Source organism: Alternaria atra (assembly GCF_907166805.1).
Source record: "Alternaria atra isolate CS162 genome assembly, contig: 22, whole genome shotgun sequence".
Classification (NCBI taxonomy): Eukaryota; Fungi; Ascomycota; class Dothideomycetes; order Pleosporales; family Pleosporaceae; genus Alternaria; species Alternaria atra.
In genome coordinates, this window is record NW_025091320.1 from 516,871 (window position 1) to 529,958 (window position 13,088).

General features: G+C 49.8%; 7 protein-coding genes across 7 annotated transcripts; 2 read left to right on the forward strand and 5 right to left on the reverse strand.

Annotated features, from left to right (window-relative positions):
- Positions 1 to 1,612: 1,612 nt before the first annotated feature.
- On the reverse strand, positions 1,613 to 2,299 carry ALTATR162_LOCUS2925 (uncharacterized protein; the record flags this gene model as incomplete). Its single annotated transcript, XM_043310531.1, has 1 exon — positions 1,613 to 2,299. The coding sequence occupies one exon, from the start codon at positions 2,297 to 2,299 to the stop codon at positions 1,613 to 1,615; it is 687 nt and encodes a 228-aa protein (XP_043166466.1).
- A 442-nt stretch (positions 2,300 to 2,741) lies between these two features.
- Positions 2,742 to 3,737, reverse strand: ALTATR162_LOCUS2926 (uncharacterized protein; the record flags this gene model as incomplete). Its single annotated transcript, XM_043310532.1, has 1 exon — positions 2,742 to 3,737. One exon carries the CDS (start codon positions 3,735 to 3,737, stop codon positions 2,742 to 2,744), a length of 996 nt encoding a protein of 331 aa, XP_043166467.1.
- A 194-nt stretch (positions 3,738 to 3,931) lies between these two features.
- ALTATR162_LOCUS2927 (uncharacterized protein) lies at positions 3,932 to 4,570 on the forward strand (the record flags this gene model as incomplete). Its single annotated transcript, XM_043310533.1, has 1 exon — positions 3,932 to 4,570. One exon carries the CDS (start codon positions 3,932 to 3,934, stop codon positions 4,568 to 4,570), a length of 639 nt encoding a protein of 212 aa, XP_043166468.1.
- A 24-nt stretch (positions 4,571 to 4,594) lies between these two features.
- ALTATR162_LOCUS2928 (uncharacterized protein) lies at positions 4,595 to 4,986 on the reverse strand (the record flags this gene model as incomplete). Its single annotated transcript, XM_043310534.1, has 2 exons — positions 4,595 to 4,789; positions 4,846 to 4,986. The coding sequence occupies 2 exons, from the start codon at positions 4,984 to 4,986 to the stop codon at positions 4,595 to 4,597; spliced, it is 336 nt and encodes a 111-aa protein (XP_043166469.1).
- A 1,157-nt stretch (positions 4,987 to 6,143) lies between these two features.
- ALTATR162_LOCUS2929 (uncharacterized protein) lies at positions 6,144 to 7,541 on the reverse strand (the record flags this gene model as incomplete). Its single annotated transcript, XM_043310535.1, has 1 exon — positions 6,144 to 7,541. The coding sequence occupies one exon, from the start codon at positions 7,539 to 7,541 to the stop codon at positions 6,144 to 6,146; it is 1,398 nt and encodes a 465-aa protein (XP_043166470.1).
- A 186-nt stretch (positions 7,542 to 7,727) lies between these two features.
- ALTATR162_LOCUS2930 (uncharacterized protein) lies at positions 7,728 to 9,305 on the forward strand (the record flags this gene model as incomplete). Its single annotated transcript, XM_043310536.1, has 1 exon — positions 7,728 to 9,305. The coding sequence occupies one exon, from the start codon at positions 7,728 to 7,730 to the stop codon at positions 9,303 to 9,305; it is 1,578 nt and encodes a 525-aa protein (XP_043166471.1).
- A 93-nt stretch (positions 9,306 to 9,398) lies between these two features.
- On the reverse strand, positions 9,399 to 11,131 carry ALTATR162_LOCUS2931 (uncharacterized protein; the record flags this gene model as incomplete). The annotated part of the gene is made up of 3 exons (XM_043310537.1): positions 9,399 to 10,462; positions 10,521 to 10,623; positions 10,676 to 11,131. 3 exons carry the CDS (start codon positions 11,129 to 11,131, stop codon positions 9,399 to 9,401), a joined length of 1,623 nt encoding a protein of 540 aa, XP_043166472.1.
- Positions 11,132 to 13,088: the final 1,957 nt, after the last annotated feature.

Consider the following 13,088-nt stretch of genomic DNA (forward strand, 5'->3'; position numbering starts at 1 on the left):
GCGAGTCTGAGTACTCTTAGGTTCCCGTAGTGACGCAAACAAGAGACAGTGAAATGTATGAAGACTGTCTCGGGAGCCCTACTGTAGTCAGGCTCCAGCAGTGAATGTTGTTCAGTCTGTAGCAAATTCATCAGATTGTATATCTTATCCGAGCGAAGCGTAGCAGACTGGCGTGTAGCACTCGCACGGCGGAAGCAAAAGCGCTCGCTTGTGGGTAATACATGATAGCCGATGAAAAAATGAACCGGCTGAGTTCTTGCCACATAGTGCTGTACGCAACCCTCTGCACAATAAGGTTCTTGCTAACAACTGCTTCCCGGATGACCCACACGCGCTGCCACCATTCGTGGCGCAAGATGGTATATAGCTCTTGATTTGTACTTTTTGTATGCAAGTGGTTTTGGAACTTGTTCACCAGCCTGTCTTGCTCATTGGAAACTGCGTTGCCGATCCGAGAGATTGTGCGCGAGGAGAAAAGGCTCTTTGTTGACGTGAACTTCGTAACACTTTATAGTCACGCTCTAAACGTAGCTTAGTGCTTCAAACTCTAGATCGTCCAGAAGTCCAGTGGTTCACTCACATTCGATGGGGTCATCCTTCACTCCACTCTTGAGACGAACTACCCCGATGCTTCGAGAAGCAGCTAGAAGAGACGTATAGGCGTGTGAGGTCTTTTGCAAAATTCGTTAAATCTGTTTAGGGCATATGACATCGAATAGTGAGTGTCTGTATATCGAAATCCAGATGATGAAGCCAATCGGAAGTAGTGATCGTCGAAAGAGCTGTATGGTTTATTGATGGTGAGGACAAAGAGACCCCAAGAGACGTATATGATCTAGACGAAATATAAGAGCATGCTTCTCCAGGCCAGGTAGGGACATGTCAATGCCAAAGATACAAGCTTCGACGTCTATGAATCTGTGGGCATGGTCTCCAGTAAGTGAGGCCAGCTTTATGGACACTGTCTTCCATCCTTCGATGACGGATACTACGAGCGGCCTGAAATGTTCGGAGCAGATCTTTTAAAATGCTGTAAAGACTGGTGCTGTCCCGGACCGAGCAAAAGTGATAGATTGAGTCAAAGATAGTGGACAACGTGAACCTGGTGCCTATCGGACAACGCTCCCAAAACGTTTTACCCATCCTCCTCACGACGTACACCATGGATTCAAAAGGATGTATTACGATGTTTCAGCTAAAGAGTGTGAGCCAGTCGTCCAGCTGCCCGATTGGAGTATCCCTTCATGTTTCGCGTTCGGGCACGGAGTAACATTGTCTCGGAAATCAGGGCAGAATGCTTTGGTCGCGCTGTGGGTACATGAAGCAGTCGGCCTCTTGTAGAATTGGTAGTTGTGGATTCATTCGTCCACTATCCGCAGTATCTCATAGGTTGGGGGCGCACTGAACCTGAGGCCAATACAAAAGAAACAAAGATCAAGTTTGAAGATTCGCTGCGAGAGCTCAAACTGTAATCTGAGATCATATCAAATTCGTTAAACACAGTCAAGATGTTCTGATGAAAGAGAGCGTTTCATCTTAATTGCCTCTTGATGCATACACCTTCACTGGAAGCTTCCCTCCAGCGTCGTCTTGAGCAAACCAAATATAAGTTTTACAACAGCAATCCACCGATTACACCAGCAGCAACGCTCAGGAGCCCACCACCAACAACAGCATTAGCATTCGCAGCACCAGTAGACTCCACAACAGCTGCGCTTCCAGTTGGGCTCACACTTCCAGAGCCCACTGCAACGCCAGTGCTTGCGCTAGATTGCGCCATAGATCCAGACATGCTGTGCACGGTCTTCGTCGTAGCAGAGGACGCTGCAGCCTCGGTGGTAGTAGTTTCCGCCTGTACGTTAAATTTGTCCGCACCGGCCGTAATCACTATGCCATATGTAGCCACCTCCTCCGCATCATACGTCGTTGTGCTGCTGCCAGGAAAGTTGGCCTCGGTACCACCAGCGGATTCCTTGCACACCGCGCTCTTAGCAACCACACAGTCCATAGTAGCGGTAAAGTCGGACTCTGGGCTTGGGTCTCCCATGTAGAGGTTGTAAGTTGAAGGACCGAAGACGAGTGTCTCGGCAGGGAAGAGACCACAGTCCATAGAAGGAGCGCAGGCGAGCGCAAGAGTGGTAGCGGTGGGGTTCGCCGTAACAACGGAGGCGAACATGTCGGTGAAGACTGATAGATTTTCATAGTCCATGCCAACCCAAGGAATAGAGACAGTTGTTGTTGAGCCTTTTTGCGCAGCAACTAGACTGATGAAGGAGGCGAGAATGAATTTTGAGGCCATGGTGGTAAATTCGAGGGTATGCAAGTTTGAACGAATGTAGTTACTGATGAAGCACGCAGATCAAAACGAGTGACTTTGTGGGTAAAATGAACGACGAAGAGCGATGCCTACCATTGACCTATTGAGAAAGCCTTTTAAATATAAGACTTTCGCGAAGTTGTACAAGCTATCATGAATCCAGTTCTTTGACGGTTGTGGCGTTCAATAGGGGCTGGCGCCTGATGTTTAGCGGCCCTGGAAATTTCCCGCTTCCGCGGAGGCACAATACGCCAATTGCCACACTCTAAACCATTGAGATCGTAAAGTTGTGTAGCAAAGCTGGGCCCGTGCTATTCGTGTGCGCCTGGTGCGACTCGCTGGCTGTGCAGAAGCAATATGAGTCCGTCCACTTCGGCTGTACGTGGTATGCGGTGCGAAAAGATCTGGCAGGGTTCGTGCGCAATCATTCGACATGTTCTTTTGGACTATGTCCCACTCGGTCCAGAAGAATATCCCACCAAGTAAAGTATGGCTCGTAGCCCCCACCGCCTCGTGCATGATGAAGACTGTGCTTCCGCGCACCACCACCCCAACCGTTGGGTAGTATCTTCTCGTACCCCCATGGTAGGTCGAGTCCCGAATGCAGCTCGACTAGCAGCCAGACGAATATAGGCACAAATAACGTCCGTGTGAAGACATGGCTCTTGATTATATTTAAGCTGAAGTTGGCCAGCAGCACCAAGCCCAGACGCTCGAAGATGTGCAGCTGGTTCGTGATTTGGGGGTGTATCTCGGCGTGTCGATGATGCGGAGCGTGCCACTGCTTGACTACGGGTATAACGTGGAGCGAGAAGTGGAAGAGGAAGAAGAGGGCATCGTAGAGGAAGAAGCTCGCGGCAAGCTCGAGGGCGGCTCGTCGACTCGAAGGAGGGAGCTCTGGTAGAGCTCGTTGTGTTTGCAGCGGCGAAGACATCGTCATGTTGTGCAGTGTCGGCACAAGAAAGGTACTGCTATACGTTGACGTGGAGTTGTTCGCAGCGATTGCAGCGGCTGCAGCGTGATAGTTGCCCGACTCAAGCATCGCCGTGAGCGGCACGTCAGCGAATTTCTTGATCATGGTCAGGTCCATAAGTAGTAGCGGCGTCATGTATGTAACAGCCTCGCCCCATCGCCGGGAAGGTCGTCGCATGCCGTGTGGTTTCTTCACCGCATCTCCCTGGTGTTTCTTCGCCTGCACTGCAAACCTCCATCGCGGGTTTCGCATGAAGACGACTGTCATCGAAACTTCGATCACTGCATATAGAAAGACGGTCCAAATTGTCTCGAAGGTCGAAAGACGGTACAGTGGGTTCTGTATCAGCCATTGCCACAAAGGCGTGAGGAGAGGCTGGTACACGGCTGGGAAAGCGACAGCAGACAAGAACAGAGTTCCTAGGGCGGTTCGATACATTGAGGCCATGGCTTGTGGTAGTTTCGAACAATGAAGAGCTCCATCGTGTTTGTAAATCTTCTGGTGATTGCCTTCGGTAAGCGTTCGCTGGACATTCACTCTTGACGTCATCGGAACTTGAAACGGAATAGTTCCGACGGGGCTCTGATTTTTCGCATGAACAATCATTATCATTCTACTTCGAATTGGCACATATCGCAGCCATGCTAGACATACAGCTTCGACCGATCAAGGACACACTATTCGATTCCGTTACGCCCCTTGTCCCTCGCGCTCTTTCGCCGCTCGGTATCACGATTCTGGCCTTTGTCTCTGGAGCTCTTTCCTGCCTCTACGCCGCTTCCAACAACAATCTGATGAGTACCACGTTTTGGGCACTGAACAGAACACTGGATTGTCTCGATGGAGCTGTCGCCCGAAAACGCAACCAGTCTTCAGATCTTGGTGGCTTCTTCGACCTTTTAGGCGATTTCATCGTCTATTCAGCCATTCCTATCTGCTGCGCTCTAGCGCATAACGAGGACCGCAGTGCGAAGAGCATCTGGCTGTCAGTGGCTATCCTGGAAGCCTCATTCCATGTCAACAACTTTGTCTTGTTCTACATAGGCGCCATTTTGGAGAAGCGCAAAGGTAGCGGTAAGGGCGACAATATGAGCAGAATAAAAGAGTTGACCAGCGTCGCGATGCGACCAGCACTCATTGAAGGCACAGAAAGCGCTGCTTTCTTTACGGCCATGCTCATATACCCTAGCTACCTACAACAGCTCTCTTGGACGATGGCTCTACTAGTATGCTTAGGTATTGCCCAAAGAACAAAGTGGCTGGTGGAAGCGCTCGGATAGACAGTCGGGATTGAAGAAAAGAAGCTACAAAGAAGAAGAAGAAGAAGGTGCCTTCTGCTGTACGATGCCTTTCTCACGCAACCTCGAGATGACGCTTTGTGCATCTCCTTTGCACGCTGCAAGTTCTGAGTTGGTCATCACCTCAGACAGATTACCGCCAGCCCCTCTCGATACGATGGTCGGGTAGCGGATGGCATTCGATTCGACAAACTTCTTCAACTACACATATTCAGTGTGTAAACTCTACAACGCAACGACTTTCATGGTTCACAAACCTCTTCAGAAAGCTCGTCTCGGTGCCACTGGACGATTTGATATCCAGACTCAGCTTCGATTACCTTCTTTGCTTCCAGCCAAGCCGGCGTCTCATTTAACGACAACCCCCCGTGAGTGATATCGCCTGCCGGAATCAGCATTTTCGTATCATCGAAAGGGTAAAATTGATGAGAGAAGCGTACAGGCTGCACAAGCTGGGTTATCCTCAGTAGAATGGCAAATCTTTCGATAGCCATATCTTAGCTTACCCATGATAGATGCATCGGCATTATATAGGATGTATAGTGTACCCGACATTCTTGCGACCGCCATGTATTGATTCTTTCTTAATGGTAGTTAACGTGATGTCAAGTCACAAGGTGGTTGGGTTGACATGACCGATGACGTGCATGCTGCACGGACCAGAAGTGTCTGTCAGCCGAGGAGTGTCCTCAATGAGCCACCGAACTCATTACCGTGGCACTTTGTCCCCTACCGAAAGCCCTATTCGCATTATGCTCCTCCTCGATTGACAAATCGAACTCCGCTTCAACCCAACCGTTAGCCAGACTTGTAAAATGCCATCAGACCCCGTCAGTCTGAACAAGGCTTTCTCAACAGCGCATGCCACAACGACTTCCATCGTAGCATTACTGTTGTTACGGTACGCATCATGGCCGATACTTCCGTCGCGGAGCACATCCACCCGCAACGCGAGCGATAGGGAGCAGCACCCAGACGACTCGCGCAATCCCACAATCAATGGTCAAAACCGTCTGGCTAACGCGCTGACCGCATGGGAGACGGCGTATCTCCTATATGATACCTACGTGATGGTTCACGCATATCGCAAGAAGAGTCACACGCCATTACGCGCTGCTTTGGGCGTTGTGGCTCGAGAATCACCTGTCGCTTTCGTCCATCACGTGCTACTTTCATCCGCATTCCTCGTGCTGCAAGCGTACATTGCAGCTGGCAAGGAAAAAGGAATGTGGGTAATCACTGCGTTTTTACTAATGAATAGTAGTACGCCGTTAATGCATGCACGATGGTGGAACCGGCAGCGGACAGGATCGGAGAATATCATTCTGGATGTAGCGTTTTTAAGTACATTCGCTGCTTCAAGGTTCGGTGTTGTTGTTTGGATCTTGACAAAGTATGGCCATCACCATGGTCTAGGTCCATGGAAGGCGTATACAATGCTGAGGAAGCGATGTCAAATCGGGACTGCTATGCTGGTTGGGTTAAATGGCCTCTGGTGGACCATATTGGCTGTCAACATAGTGAAGAGGAACACCAAGCGCCGACTACATTGAGATCATCTCGAGAAGGAATTACGCAACACCCGAATCATAATAGGTTCCGACGGCCTTTGTGTGGGCAACTGCTTCATGTCCCTAGCCCAATCTTCTTCTCTCACCGAATCGTTTCGTTCCCACCCCAGCCAACCGCGTACCCCACGCGATGCAACATTGCCATGTATGCTGATATTGAGGCGTACGAATGTCTCCGCCACAGCTAGAGCAATCTCGCGGATCATGTCGCGACCTAAACATGTCTTTGGACCCGCCCCGAAGGCTACACCTGGCGGCATATCCTTGTCAAGATATCGATTCGCGTCAAACACGTCCCAAGTCGGCCCATAAGCTGTCTGATCGCGGCCACCGCCCACGAAGTAGAGCCAACAGTCCCATTCCTTTGGTATTTTTATGTCTGCCTGCTCTTCAGGTGACGAGATAATATTATCTCTCATAGACTGTCTCATGACGCCCACAATGGGCGGGCTAAGCCGCTCCGTTTCCATCAGTATGGCTCTCAGGCGTAGCGAAAGCCTTTTAGGATCATCTTCAGTAGCCAGAACCTCTGCTAGTGACTGACCACCGTTCGTTTGGTACAAAAATAGGTTCAATAGGAAAGCTGTTAAGAGGGAAGCCAGCGCTTTAACTGCGAGACTGCTCGTGAAAAGGACCGAGTGCTTTGCTACATCCTCCAACTCGCCTTTGTTCGCGGTAGCGAAAGGACACGCACTCTTGTTTTCTTCCAGATGACGCGAAATTCTGCCTTGTAGCCTTTTGTTCGCCTCTTTACCCTTCTTGCGAGGCGAATGCCAGAAGCCTGCGTTGACAGTTACCGGGAACAGCGAGAACTGGCCTCGAAGCAGGTCTTCCTGCAAACTCTCCATTGTGTCGAATAAGCCGTCATTGCTGTCGAGGTCCAGGAACGCTCCGAGTAGTATCTTCCATGAAAGTCTCTTCAAAGACTCGTACATATCTATCTCTGATGCGGACGGTTCAGAGAAGTGTCGGTCAGCCTGCCGAGATACTAGAGGATGTAGCACCGCTCTCAAATTCTCCATTCTCGTCTTCCATGTCTGGCGCATAGAGGCATGTTTGTCGCCATCCATCAGCAACAGGTTCGGTGATGGAAAGAATGGCGCCATCAGCTTAGCGTACGCGCCACCGGCTTCGTACCCTGCTGCATCCTGGGCAAGAACTTGATGAATCTGCGCATGTGAAGAGACTATGGCGACGTTGCGATTAAGCACTTTCGCTCGAACTACTGCTCTATTCTCTATGGCTTCTGGGTGTTCTTTCTGGAAGGCGAGGATGCGTGACGTGATGAATGACTCTGGCGAATTGTGAAACGAAAAGCTCTCGGCAAAACCTTGCAATGTCGAAGAGCTGCCGAGGGGAAGTTGTGGTTCTGGTTTAGGCATCGTGGATTTGGAAGTTGACCACAAATTCTAGACTGCAGTAACGCTTAACCCCATATCACAACGGCTATACCGGCTGCGGGGTGTTGTGGTTGTTACGTCATCGATTTTGCGCCACGGCTTGGTAGCTACAAAATGTGACCTCTCGATATCTACGGAGGTCATTCGCAAATTACAACGATTGCTGTCATGGTGCAGACAGACGCAAAAGGAGCATATAACGGCGCAACGAGACGCCCTTGCGAAGACGAGGTGATACCTACCGCGCATTCGACTACTTCAAAACGGCCACTGCTTCACAATCTTTATGCATATCTCTGCATAGTACTTCTTTTGATTAACTATTTCCTCGCACAGTACGACAAGTTCATACTATCATATTTCCAGACCTCTGTGCTAGCTGACCTTTCACTGAGCTCCACACAATATGGGCTGCTCTCCGGTTACGCAACAGGAATTGCCTACGCCATTCTCGCACTACCCATCGCCTTCCTCTCGGACTATACGTCAGCTCGCGTATGGGTACTATGTGTCACGGCAGCATGGTGGAGCTTGTGCGTGATCTTCCAGTCTCTAGCGAACAGTTTTGGTCAGTTGTTCTGCGCCAGGCTTGGAATGGGTATTGGACAGGCGAGTGTTGAGGCACTATCTATCAGCCTCATCAGCGACTTGGTGGGATGGAGAAATGTGTTCATTGGAGAGAGCATACTTTATGTGGGGGTATACATTGGCGAAGCCATCAGTGGTCAAATCGCCACTGCCTTTGCGGAGACTGGTACGAGCTGGCGCATCGCCTTGCGGGCGATCGGTATCACGGGATTGGTCGTCGTAGTACTGTTACGAGTCTTCTTGAGGGAACCGAAAAGAAGAGCAAGTCTGGTTCAGATCAGCGCACGAGATTACAACAACAGCGTAAATGAAGAATTCGCCGATATACCATACCCCACCCAAGGCGCGTCAGGACTACAAACCGCGAAGTCTGACTTGCTCGCTACCTTCACCTACATCCTCCGCATGAACTCATTTTGGATTCTTGTTCTCTCTGCCGGCTTCCGTCAGCTGAGCGGGAACGTCTTCGGATATTACATGCCCAGCTATCTCGGCGGTACGTATCCTTCGCACACCGAGATCTTCTCCCGTTACGGCATCATTGTTGGTGTCGTCGGATCAGTCGCAGTGCTAAGTGGCGGCATTCTCACCTCGGTGCTATGGCCGCGTACCAAATTGACGCCAATATATCTAACAAGTATCGGAGGCATGATAAGCTCCCTGTTCGTCCTCCTCATGGTCTTCTCGCGCGACATAGCCGATGGCTCAGAAGACCGAGGCATCAAAATTCTTTACGGGGCCATGAGTCTCGCATACCTCACCGCGGAACTGTGGCTAGGCTGCCTCTTTGCTCTCATTGCTTTGCTTCTTCCACCGCGCTACAAGACGTTTGGTCTTGCCATTTGGGGTAGCGTACAGGTACTCATCTATTCTTCAGGTCCACAAATCATTGGCCTAGCATTGATGGACGAGGATACGACAAGTGAGAATTATGGGAAGGCCACCCAGTTGTGCTTGGCTGTTATTATCACTGTGGGCTATTGGCTCGCCGGTATCGGATTCCTATCCTCCATACCGTTAGTGAAAAAAGATCTGAGAGAAGAGTTTGTGTTAGGGAAGCTAAGTGGGAGAAGGATTATTGGATTCAATATTTTTGCGGGGGTATTGGCAATTGTCGTGATAACGTTGTTTGTTGTGAGTTTAGTGTATCAAGCGTGAATCATGCCATTAGTACATACGCGTAACAGACGATGATGATCAACTCTTCCCTGCCACCTTTCGTCTATACGATGCCGAACTTATCATCATCTCTTACCTGAAAGACAGTCCCAGAATATCTTCAATGCCGGCATAAAGTGGGCAAGCGTAATCCGCCTCTAGCAACGGCCTAATCGTCACCCCACTACTGCCATCCTTTCCTAGTACGCCCAGCTCCTTACCAAATGCGCTGCCAACCTTCGGCCATCCAACACCTCCAGCGGGGTTCTTTGCAAAATTAGCCCACATTTTCTGCATGAAAGCACTGAGTTGGATTTGCTGTTGTGTTGCAGTACCAAACTGATTCGAAAGCGGATACGTGCCAAAGACCTCCGGAATCTCGCTCGTATGGCATGCACCTGGGTTGGGGAAGAAGCTAATTGAAGGGAAGGCGGACGTGAATAGATAACGGTAAGTTGTGCGTCCGGAAACAGCGAGGTAGTTTGCCAGCCTAGCGGTCGTGCATGTGAAGACTAGATCTGTTCCAAGCCTGTCGGCTACTTCATACAGACTAGTGATACCTTGCGCAGGATATGCAGTGATGATGGAGTCGCGCACTGCTTTCGACGTGATGTTGTATTGATCGAAGAAGCTGTTCACAGCGGTGGTGCCGTCGGCTAAACCAGCCACGGCCAGGAAGACACGTGCTTCGTTCGGATTGGATCCTAGCATCGTTGGTACGTTGGCGAATTTCCCAGTAGATATGCTGAGTCTGACGTCGGGTGTTGAGGTGCCATCATTGTTGACTGGTGGAAATGAGAGCGATTCCGATTCAATGTACGCTTTGATGTCCACTGCAGGTATCTTGCGAAGACAATCGACGTTTGCGCAGCCAAAATGTAGCAGTACCTGCTTGTAGTTTTGCAGGCCATTTCCAGGGAGTACTGCGTTCTGAGACTCAAGTATAGCCGATGAGAATGGAAGTGGACTCGGTGGATTAGCTAGCAGTTGCTTGACTGATTCGCCACCTGCTGATTCACCAAATATCATCACACGAGACGGGTCGCCTCCAAATTGCGCAATGTTCTCTTGTACCCATTGCAATGCGAACCGTTGGTCCAAGAAGCCAGCGTTCTGGGAACCAAAGGGCAATTCGGGTGAGTTGGAGAAACCGAAGACTGAAATCGAGCATGTTAATCACTGGATCTCGGAACTTAGGGTGACAAAGTCACTCACTGTTCGTGCGGTAGTTGATAGTGACTACCACGACATCTTCGTTGATTGCAAGAGAGCTTCCGTCGTTGTATGCCAGTCCGCCAGTCCCAAAAGCTAAGTTACCCTGTACTCATCAGTATGTTGTTGCGCCAAACAGTAGACAAGGGTACGCATACCCCGAAAAGCCAGAACATCACGGCCTTCTTGCTTGTAGTTTTGGCTCCTGAAGGTGTATATACATTGAGGTATAGGCAGTCTTCACTCTCCTGAGGTGGTGGATAGGTGGGGTTGTTGAAATACTCCATGACTCTGGCACGGGTATCACCAGTACCGGAGAATTGCTGGATACATGCTGGCTTGATATTTTGGGCTTGTAGAGGAGTAGACCATGGTGTTGCTGCTTCGGGCGGTGAGAAGCGCATGGGAGGCGACTTCGCGAAAGGAACTCCCAAGTAGGCGTTGGCTGAGGCCGTCGAGGATGGCTGGTTCGCAGGCTTGGTAGTGGTTCCTACGACAATACCTGAGGCCAGTGTGACCGTCGGCCCATTATCAACGGGCGCTGAAATGGCACTCGAGATTAACGAGCATAGGAAAAGCGCTTTTCCCAATAGTGAGGAAATGTGCAACGCCATATTGGGAATGGCAGACGTCCGAAAGCCGAAGGATTGCAGAAGATGTAAAGCCTGCTTGCTCACCAATTATCATGACAGGTCAAGTCTTATACCATAAGGTGACAGCTCGCCGAGTGAATTGGAATTGGGCACTAGACTAAAAGCTCAATTTCGATAGTGCATCTTGCATTGGTGTTCGCATGTGGATCATCATGGGTCGCCGTCTAGCCTCGTCAAACCTGTCTGAATGCAGAAATAATGCGTACGTACCTAGAAGAAACGCAGCCCACGACTCAAGTGAGAGCGAGAGCCAGAGCAGAAACTCTACTGAGAGTCCTTTACGTGGCTCTTCCTGGATAGTGCCAGTCGTTCAGTCGTTCATGATAAACCTCCGGAATTAAAGCTGCCTCAGATTGACAAATGGGGTAAGTAAACGCAAGGGTCCGCTTCCTTCTGACAGATCTGGAGTCGGTCTACAGAGATAGTCTTTCGACCAGTTTCTCATGTAGTATAGCTACCAATCAGCTTGCAGATGCTACCTCGGTACTGCGCAAGCACTCCGCTCAACGCAGATCATCCGCTCACTCGGCCAATCATCGCGCTCGGGTACTTCGGCAGCTTTCATAAGCCTTTTTCCTAGGCATACGCGATCATCGTTCGGACGAGCCCGTAGGTGCTAGAGACGGAAGGGATGGCTTCTCCGCATTTCGTCCATCCAGCAATAGTCATAATAGCATTGGCCTGCATGTCTGGGAAGCCCCGTATCGAATGCGGGGAATCTTAAACTTATCCTCGAAGCTCATCCTACTCTGTCAAGAGCAATCGCTGTCTTAGTCGTAGGGCTTCTCGAGCCCTCATGTCGCTGTTGTGGAGTGCTTTCAAGTGCACACCAAATGCGCTTTCCAGAGAGTGGATTGTGATGCCTGGGAGCGTACTTAGATCTCTCGATGTCTTACGGAAGAAAGTAGGGATCGGCGCTAGGCGTCAATTTCGTCAGCTGCGATCCACTCCAAGAGTCTAGCATCATCCGCTTCGTATCAGCATAATCTAATAATTATCCTTTCTGCAGCAATTCTAATTCTAGCTCAACCGTGTCTTCTTTTGTCCACCTAGGAACTAATTAAATTGAAGGCGTTCGATCACTTTCTTTTTGTGCATCATCCCTGGCGATTGGGAAACGAGAAGTTGAATTGTTTAGGCTGCGGTTGCGTACGCGAATAGCTTCGTCTCCATAATTATATTTCAATACCACCAACTCTAGGTGCTTCTAGTACCGCGCCTTCCGAGAACTGTGGCACAGATATCATCGACTCCGATATTACACGAATACTCCTACTTAGACCTTGATCCTGCGATAGAAGAAGGCGCCCGAGGAGGATATGCATCTATGGTAGGAAAGAAACAAGAAGTAGTAGATGATGCATTGTTACGACGAAGCTAGTACAAAATCATGGTCTGAAGTGGTTCGCAGAATCCCCTAATACAAATCAGACCTTGGGCGTAAGGCAAGAGATGCCAATTCCGGGGGTCTGGAAATTGATGAAGCTTATGCCGTGGTCGGTATCTTCATAATAGCATCCCGACCATTTGTAGGCGATAGAACAGGCATCACTACCAGGATACATATTACAGATGGTGTCATGTCAATTCTATCTTATCAATCGAATTAAACACAGGTTCGCCCTGCTTCTATCACCGATGAACATTTCCCACAAAAGTATCGCATCTCCTTTATATGGGAAAGTCGAGGACTTGCACACTCAACTATTCTTACTCACTCGCTAGTCTAGTACTTGTGGCTGCATCAACTCGAGATCTATCTCGTATACAATGGTACTTCCCGACAGCATTGCTGCCGTGCTCGGTGGTGCATGGCAGTTTCTATACCAAACACAGTAAAACACAACTTCCCTCAAGCCTATGTCGCATCTCTTCCTGACCACTTTCCAGGAAATACCTGAATGGCACTGATCGCGCC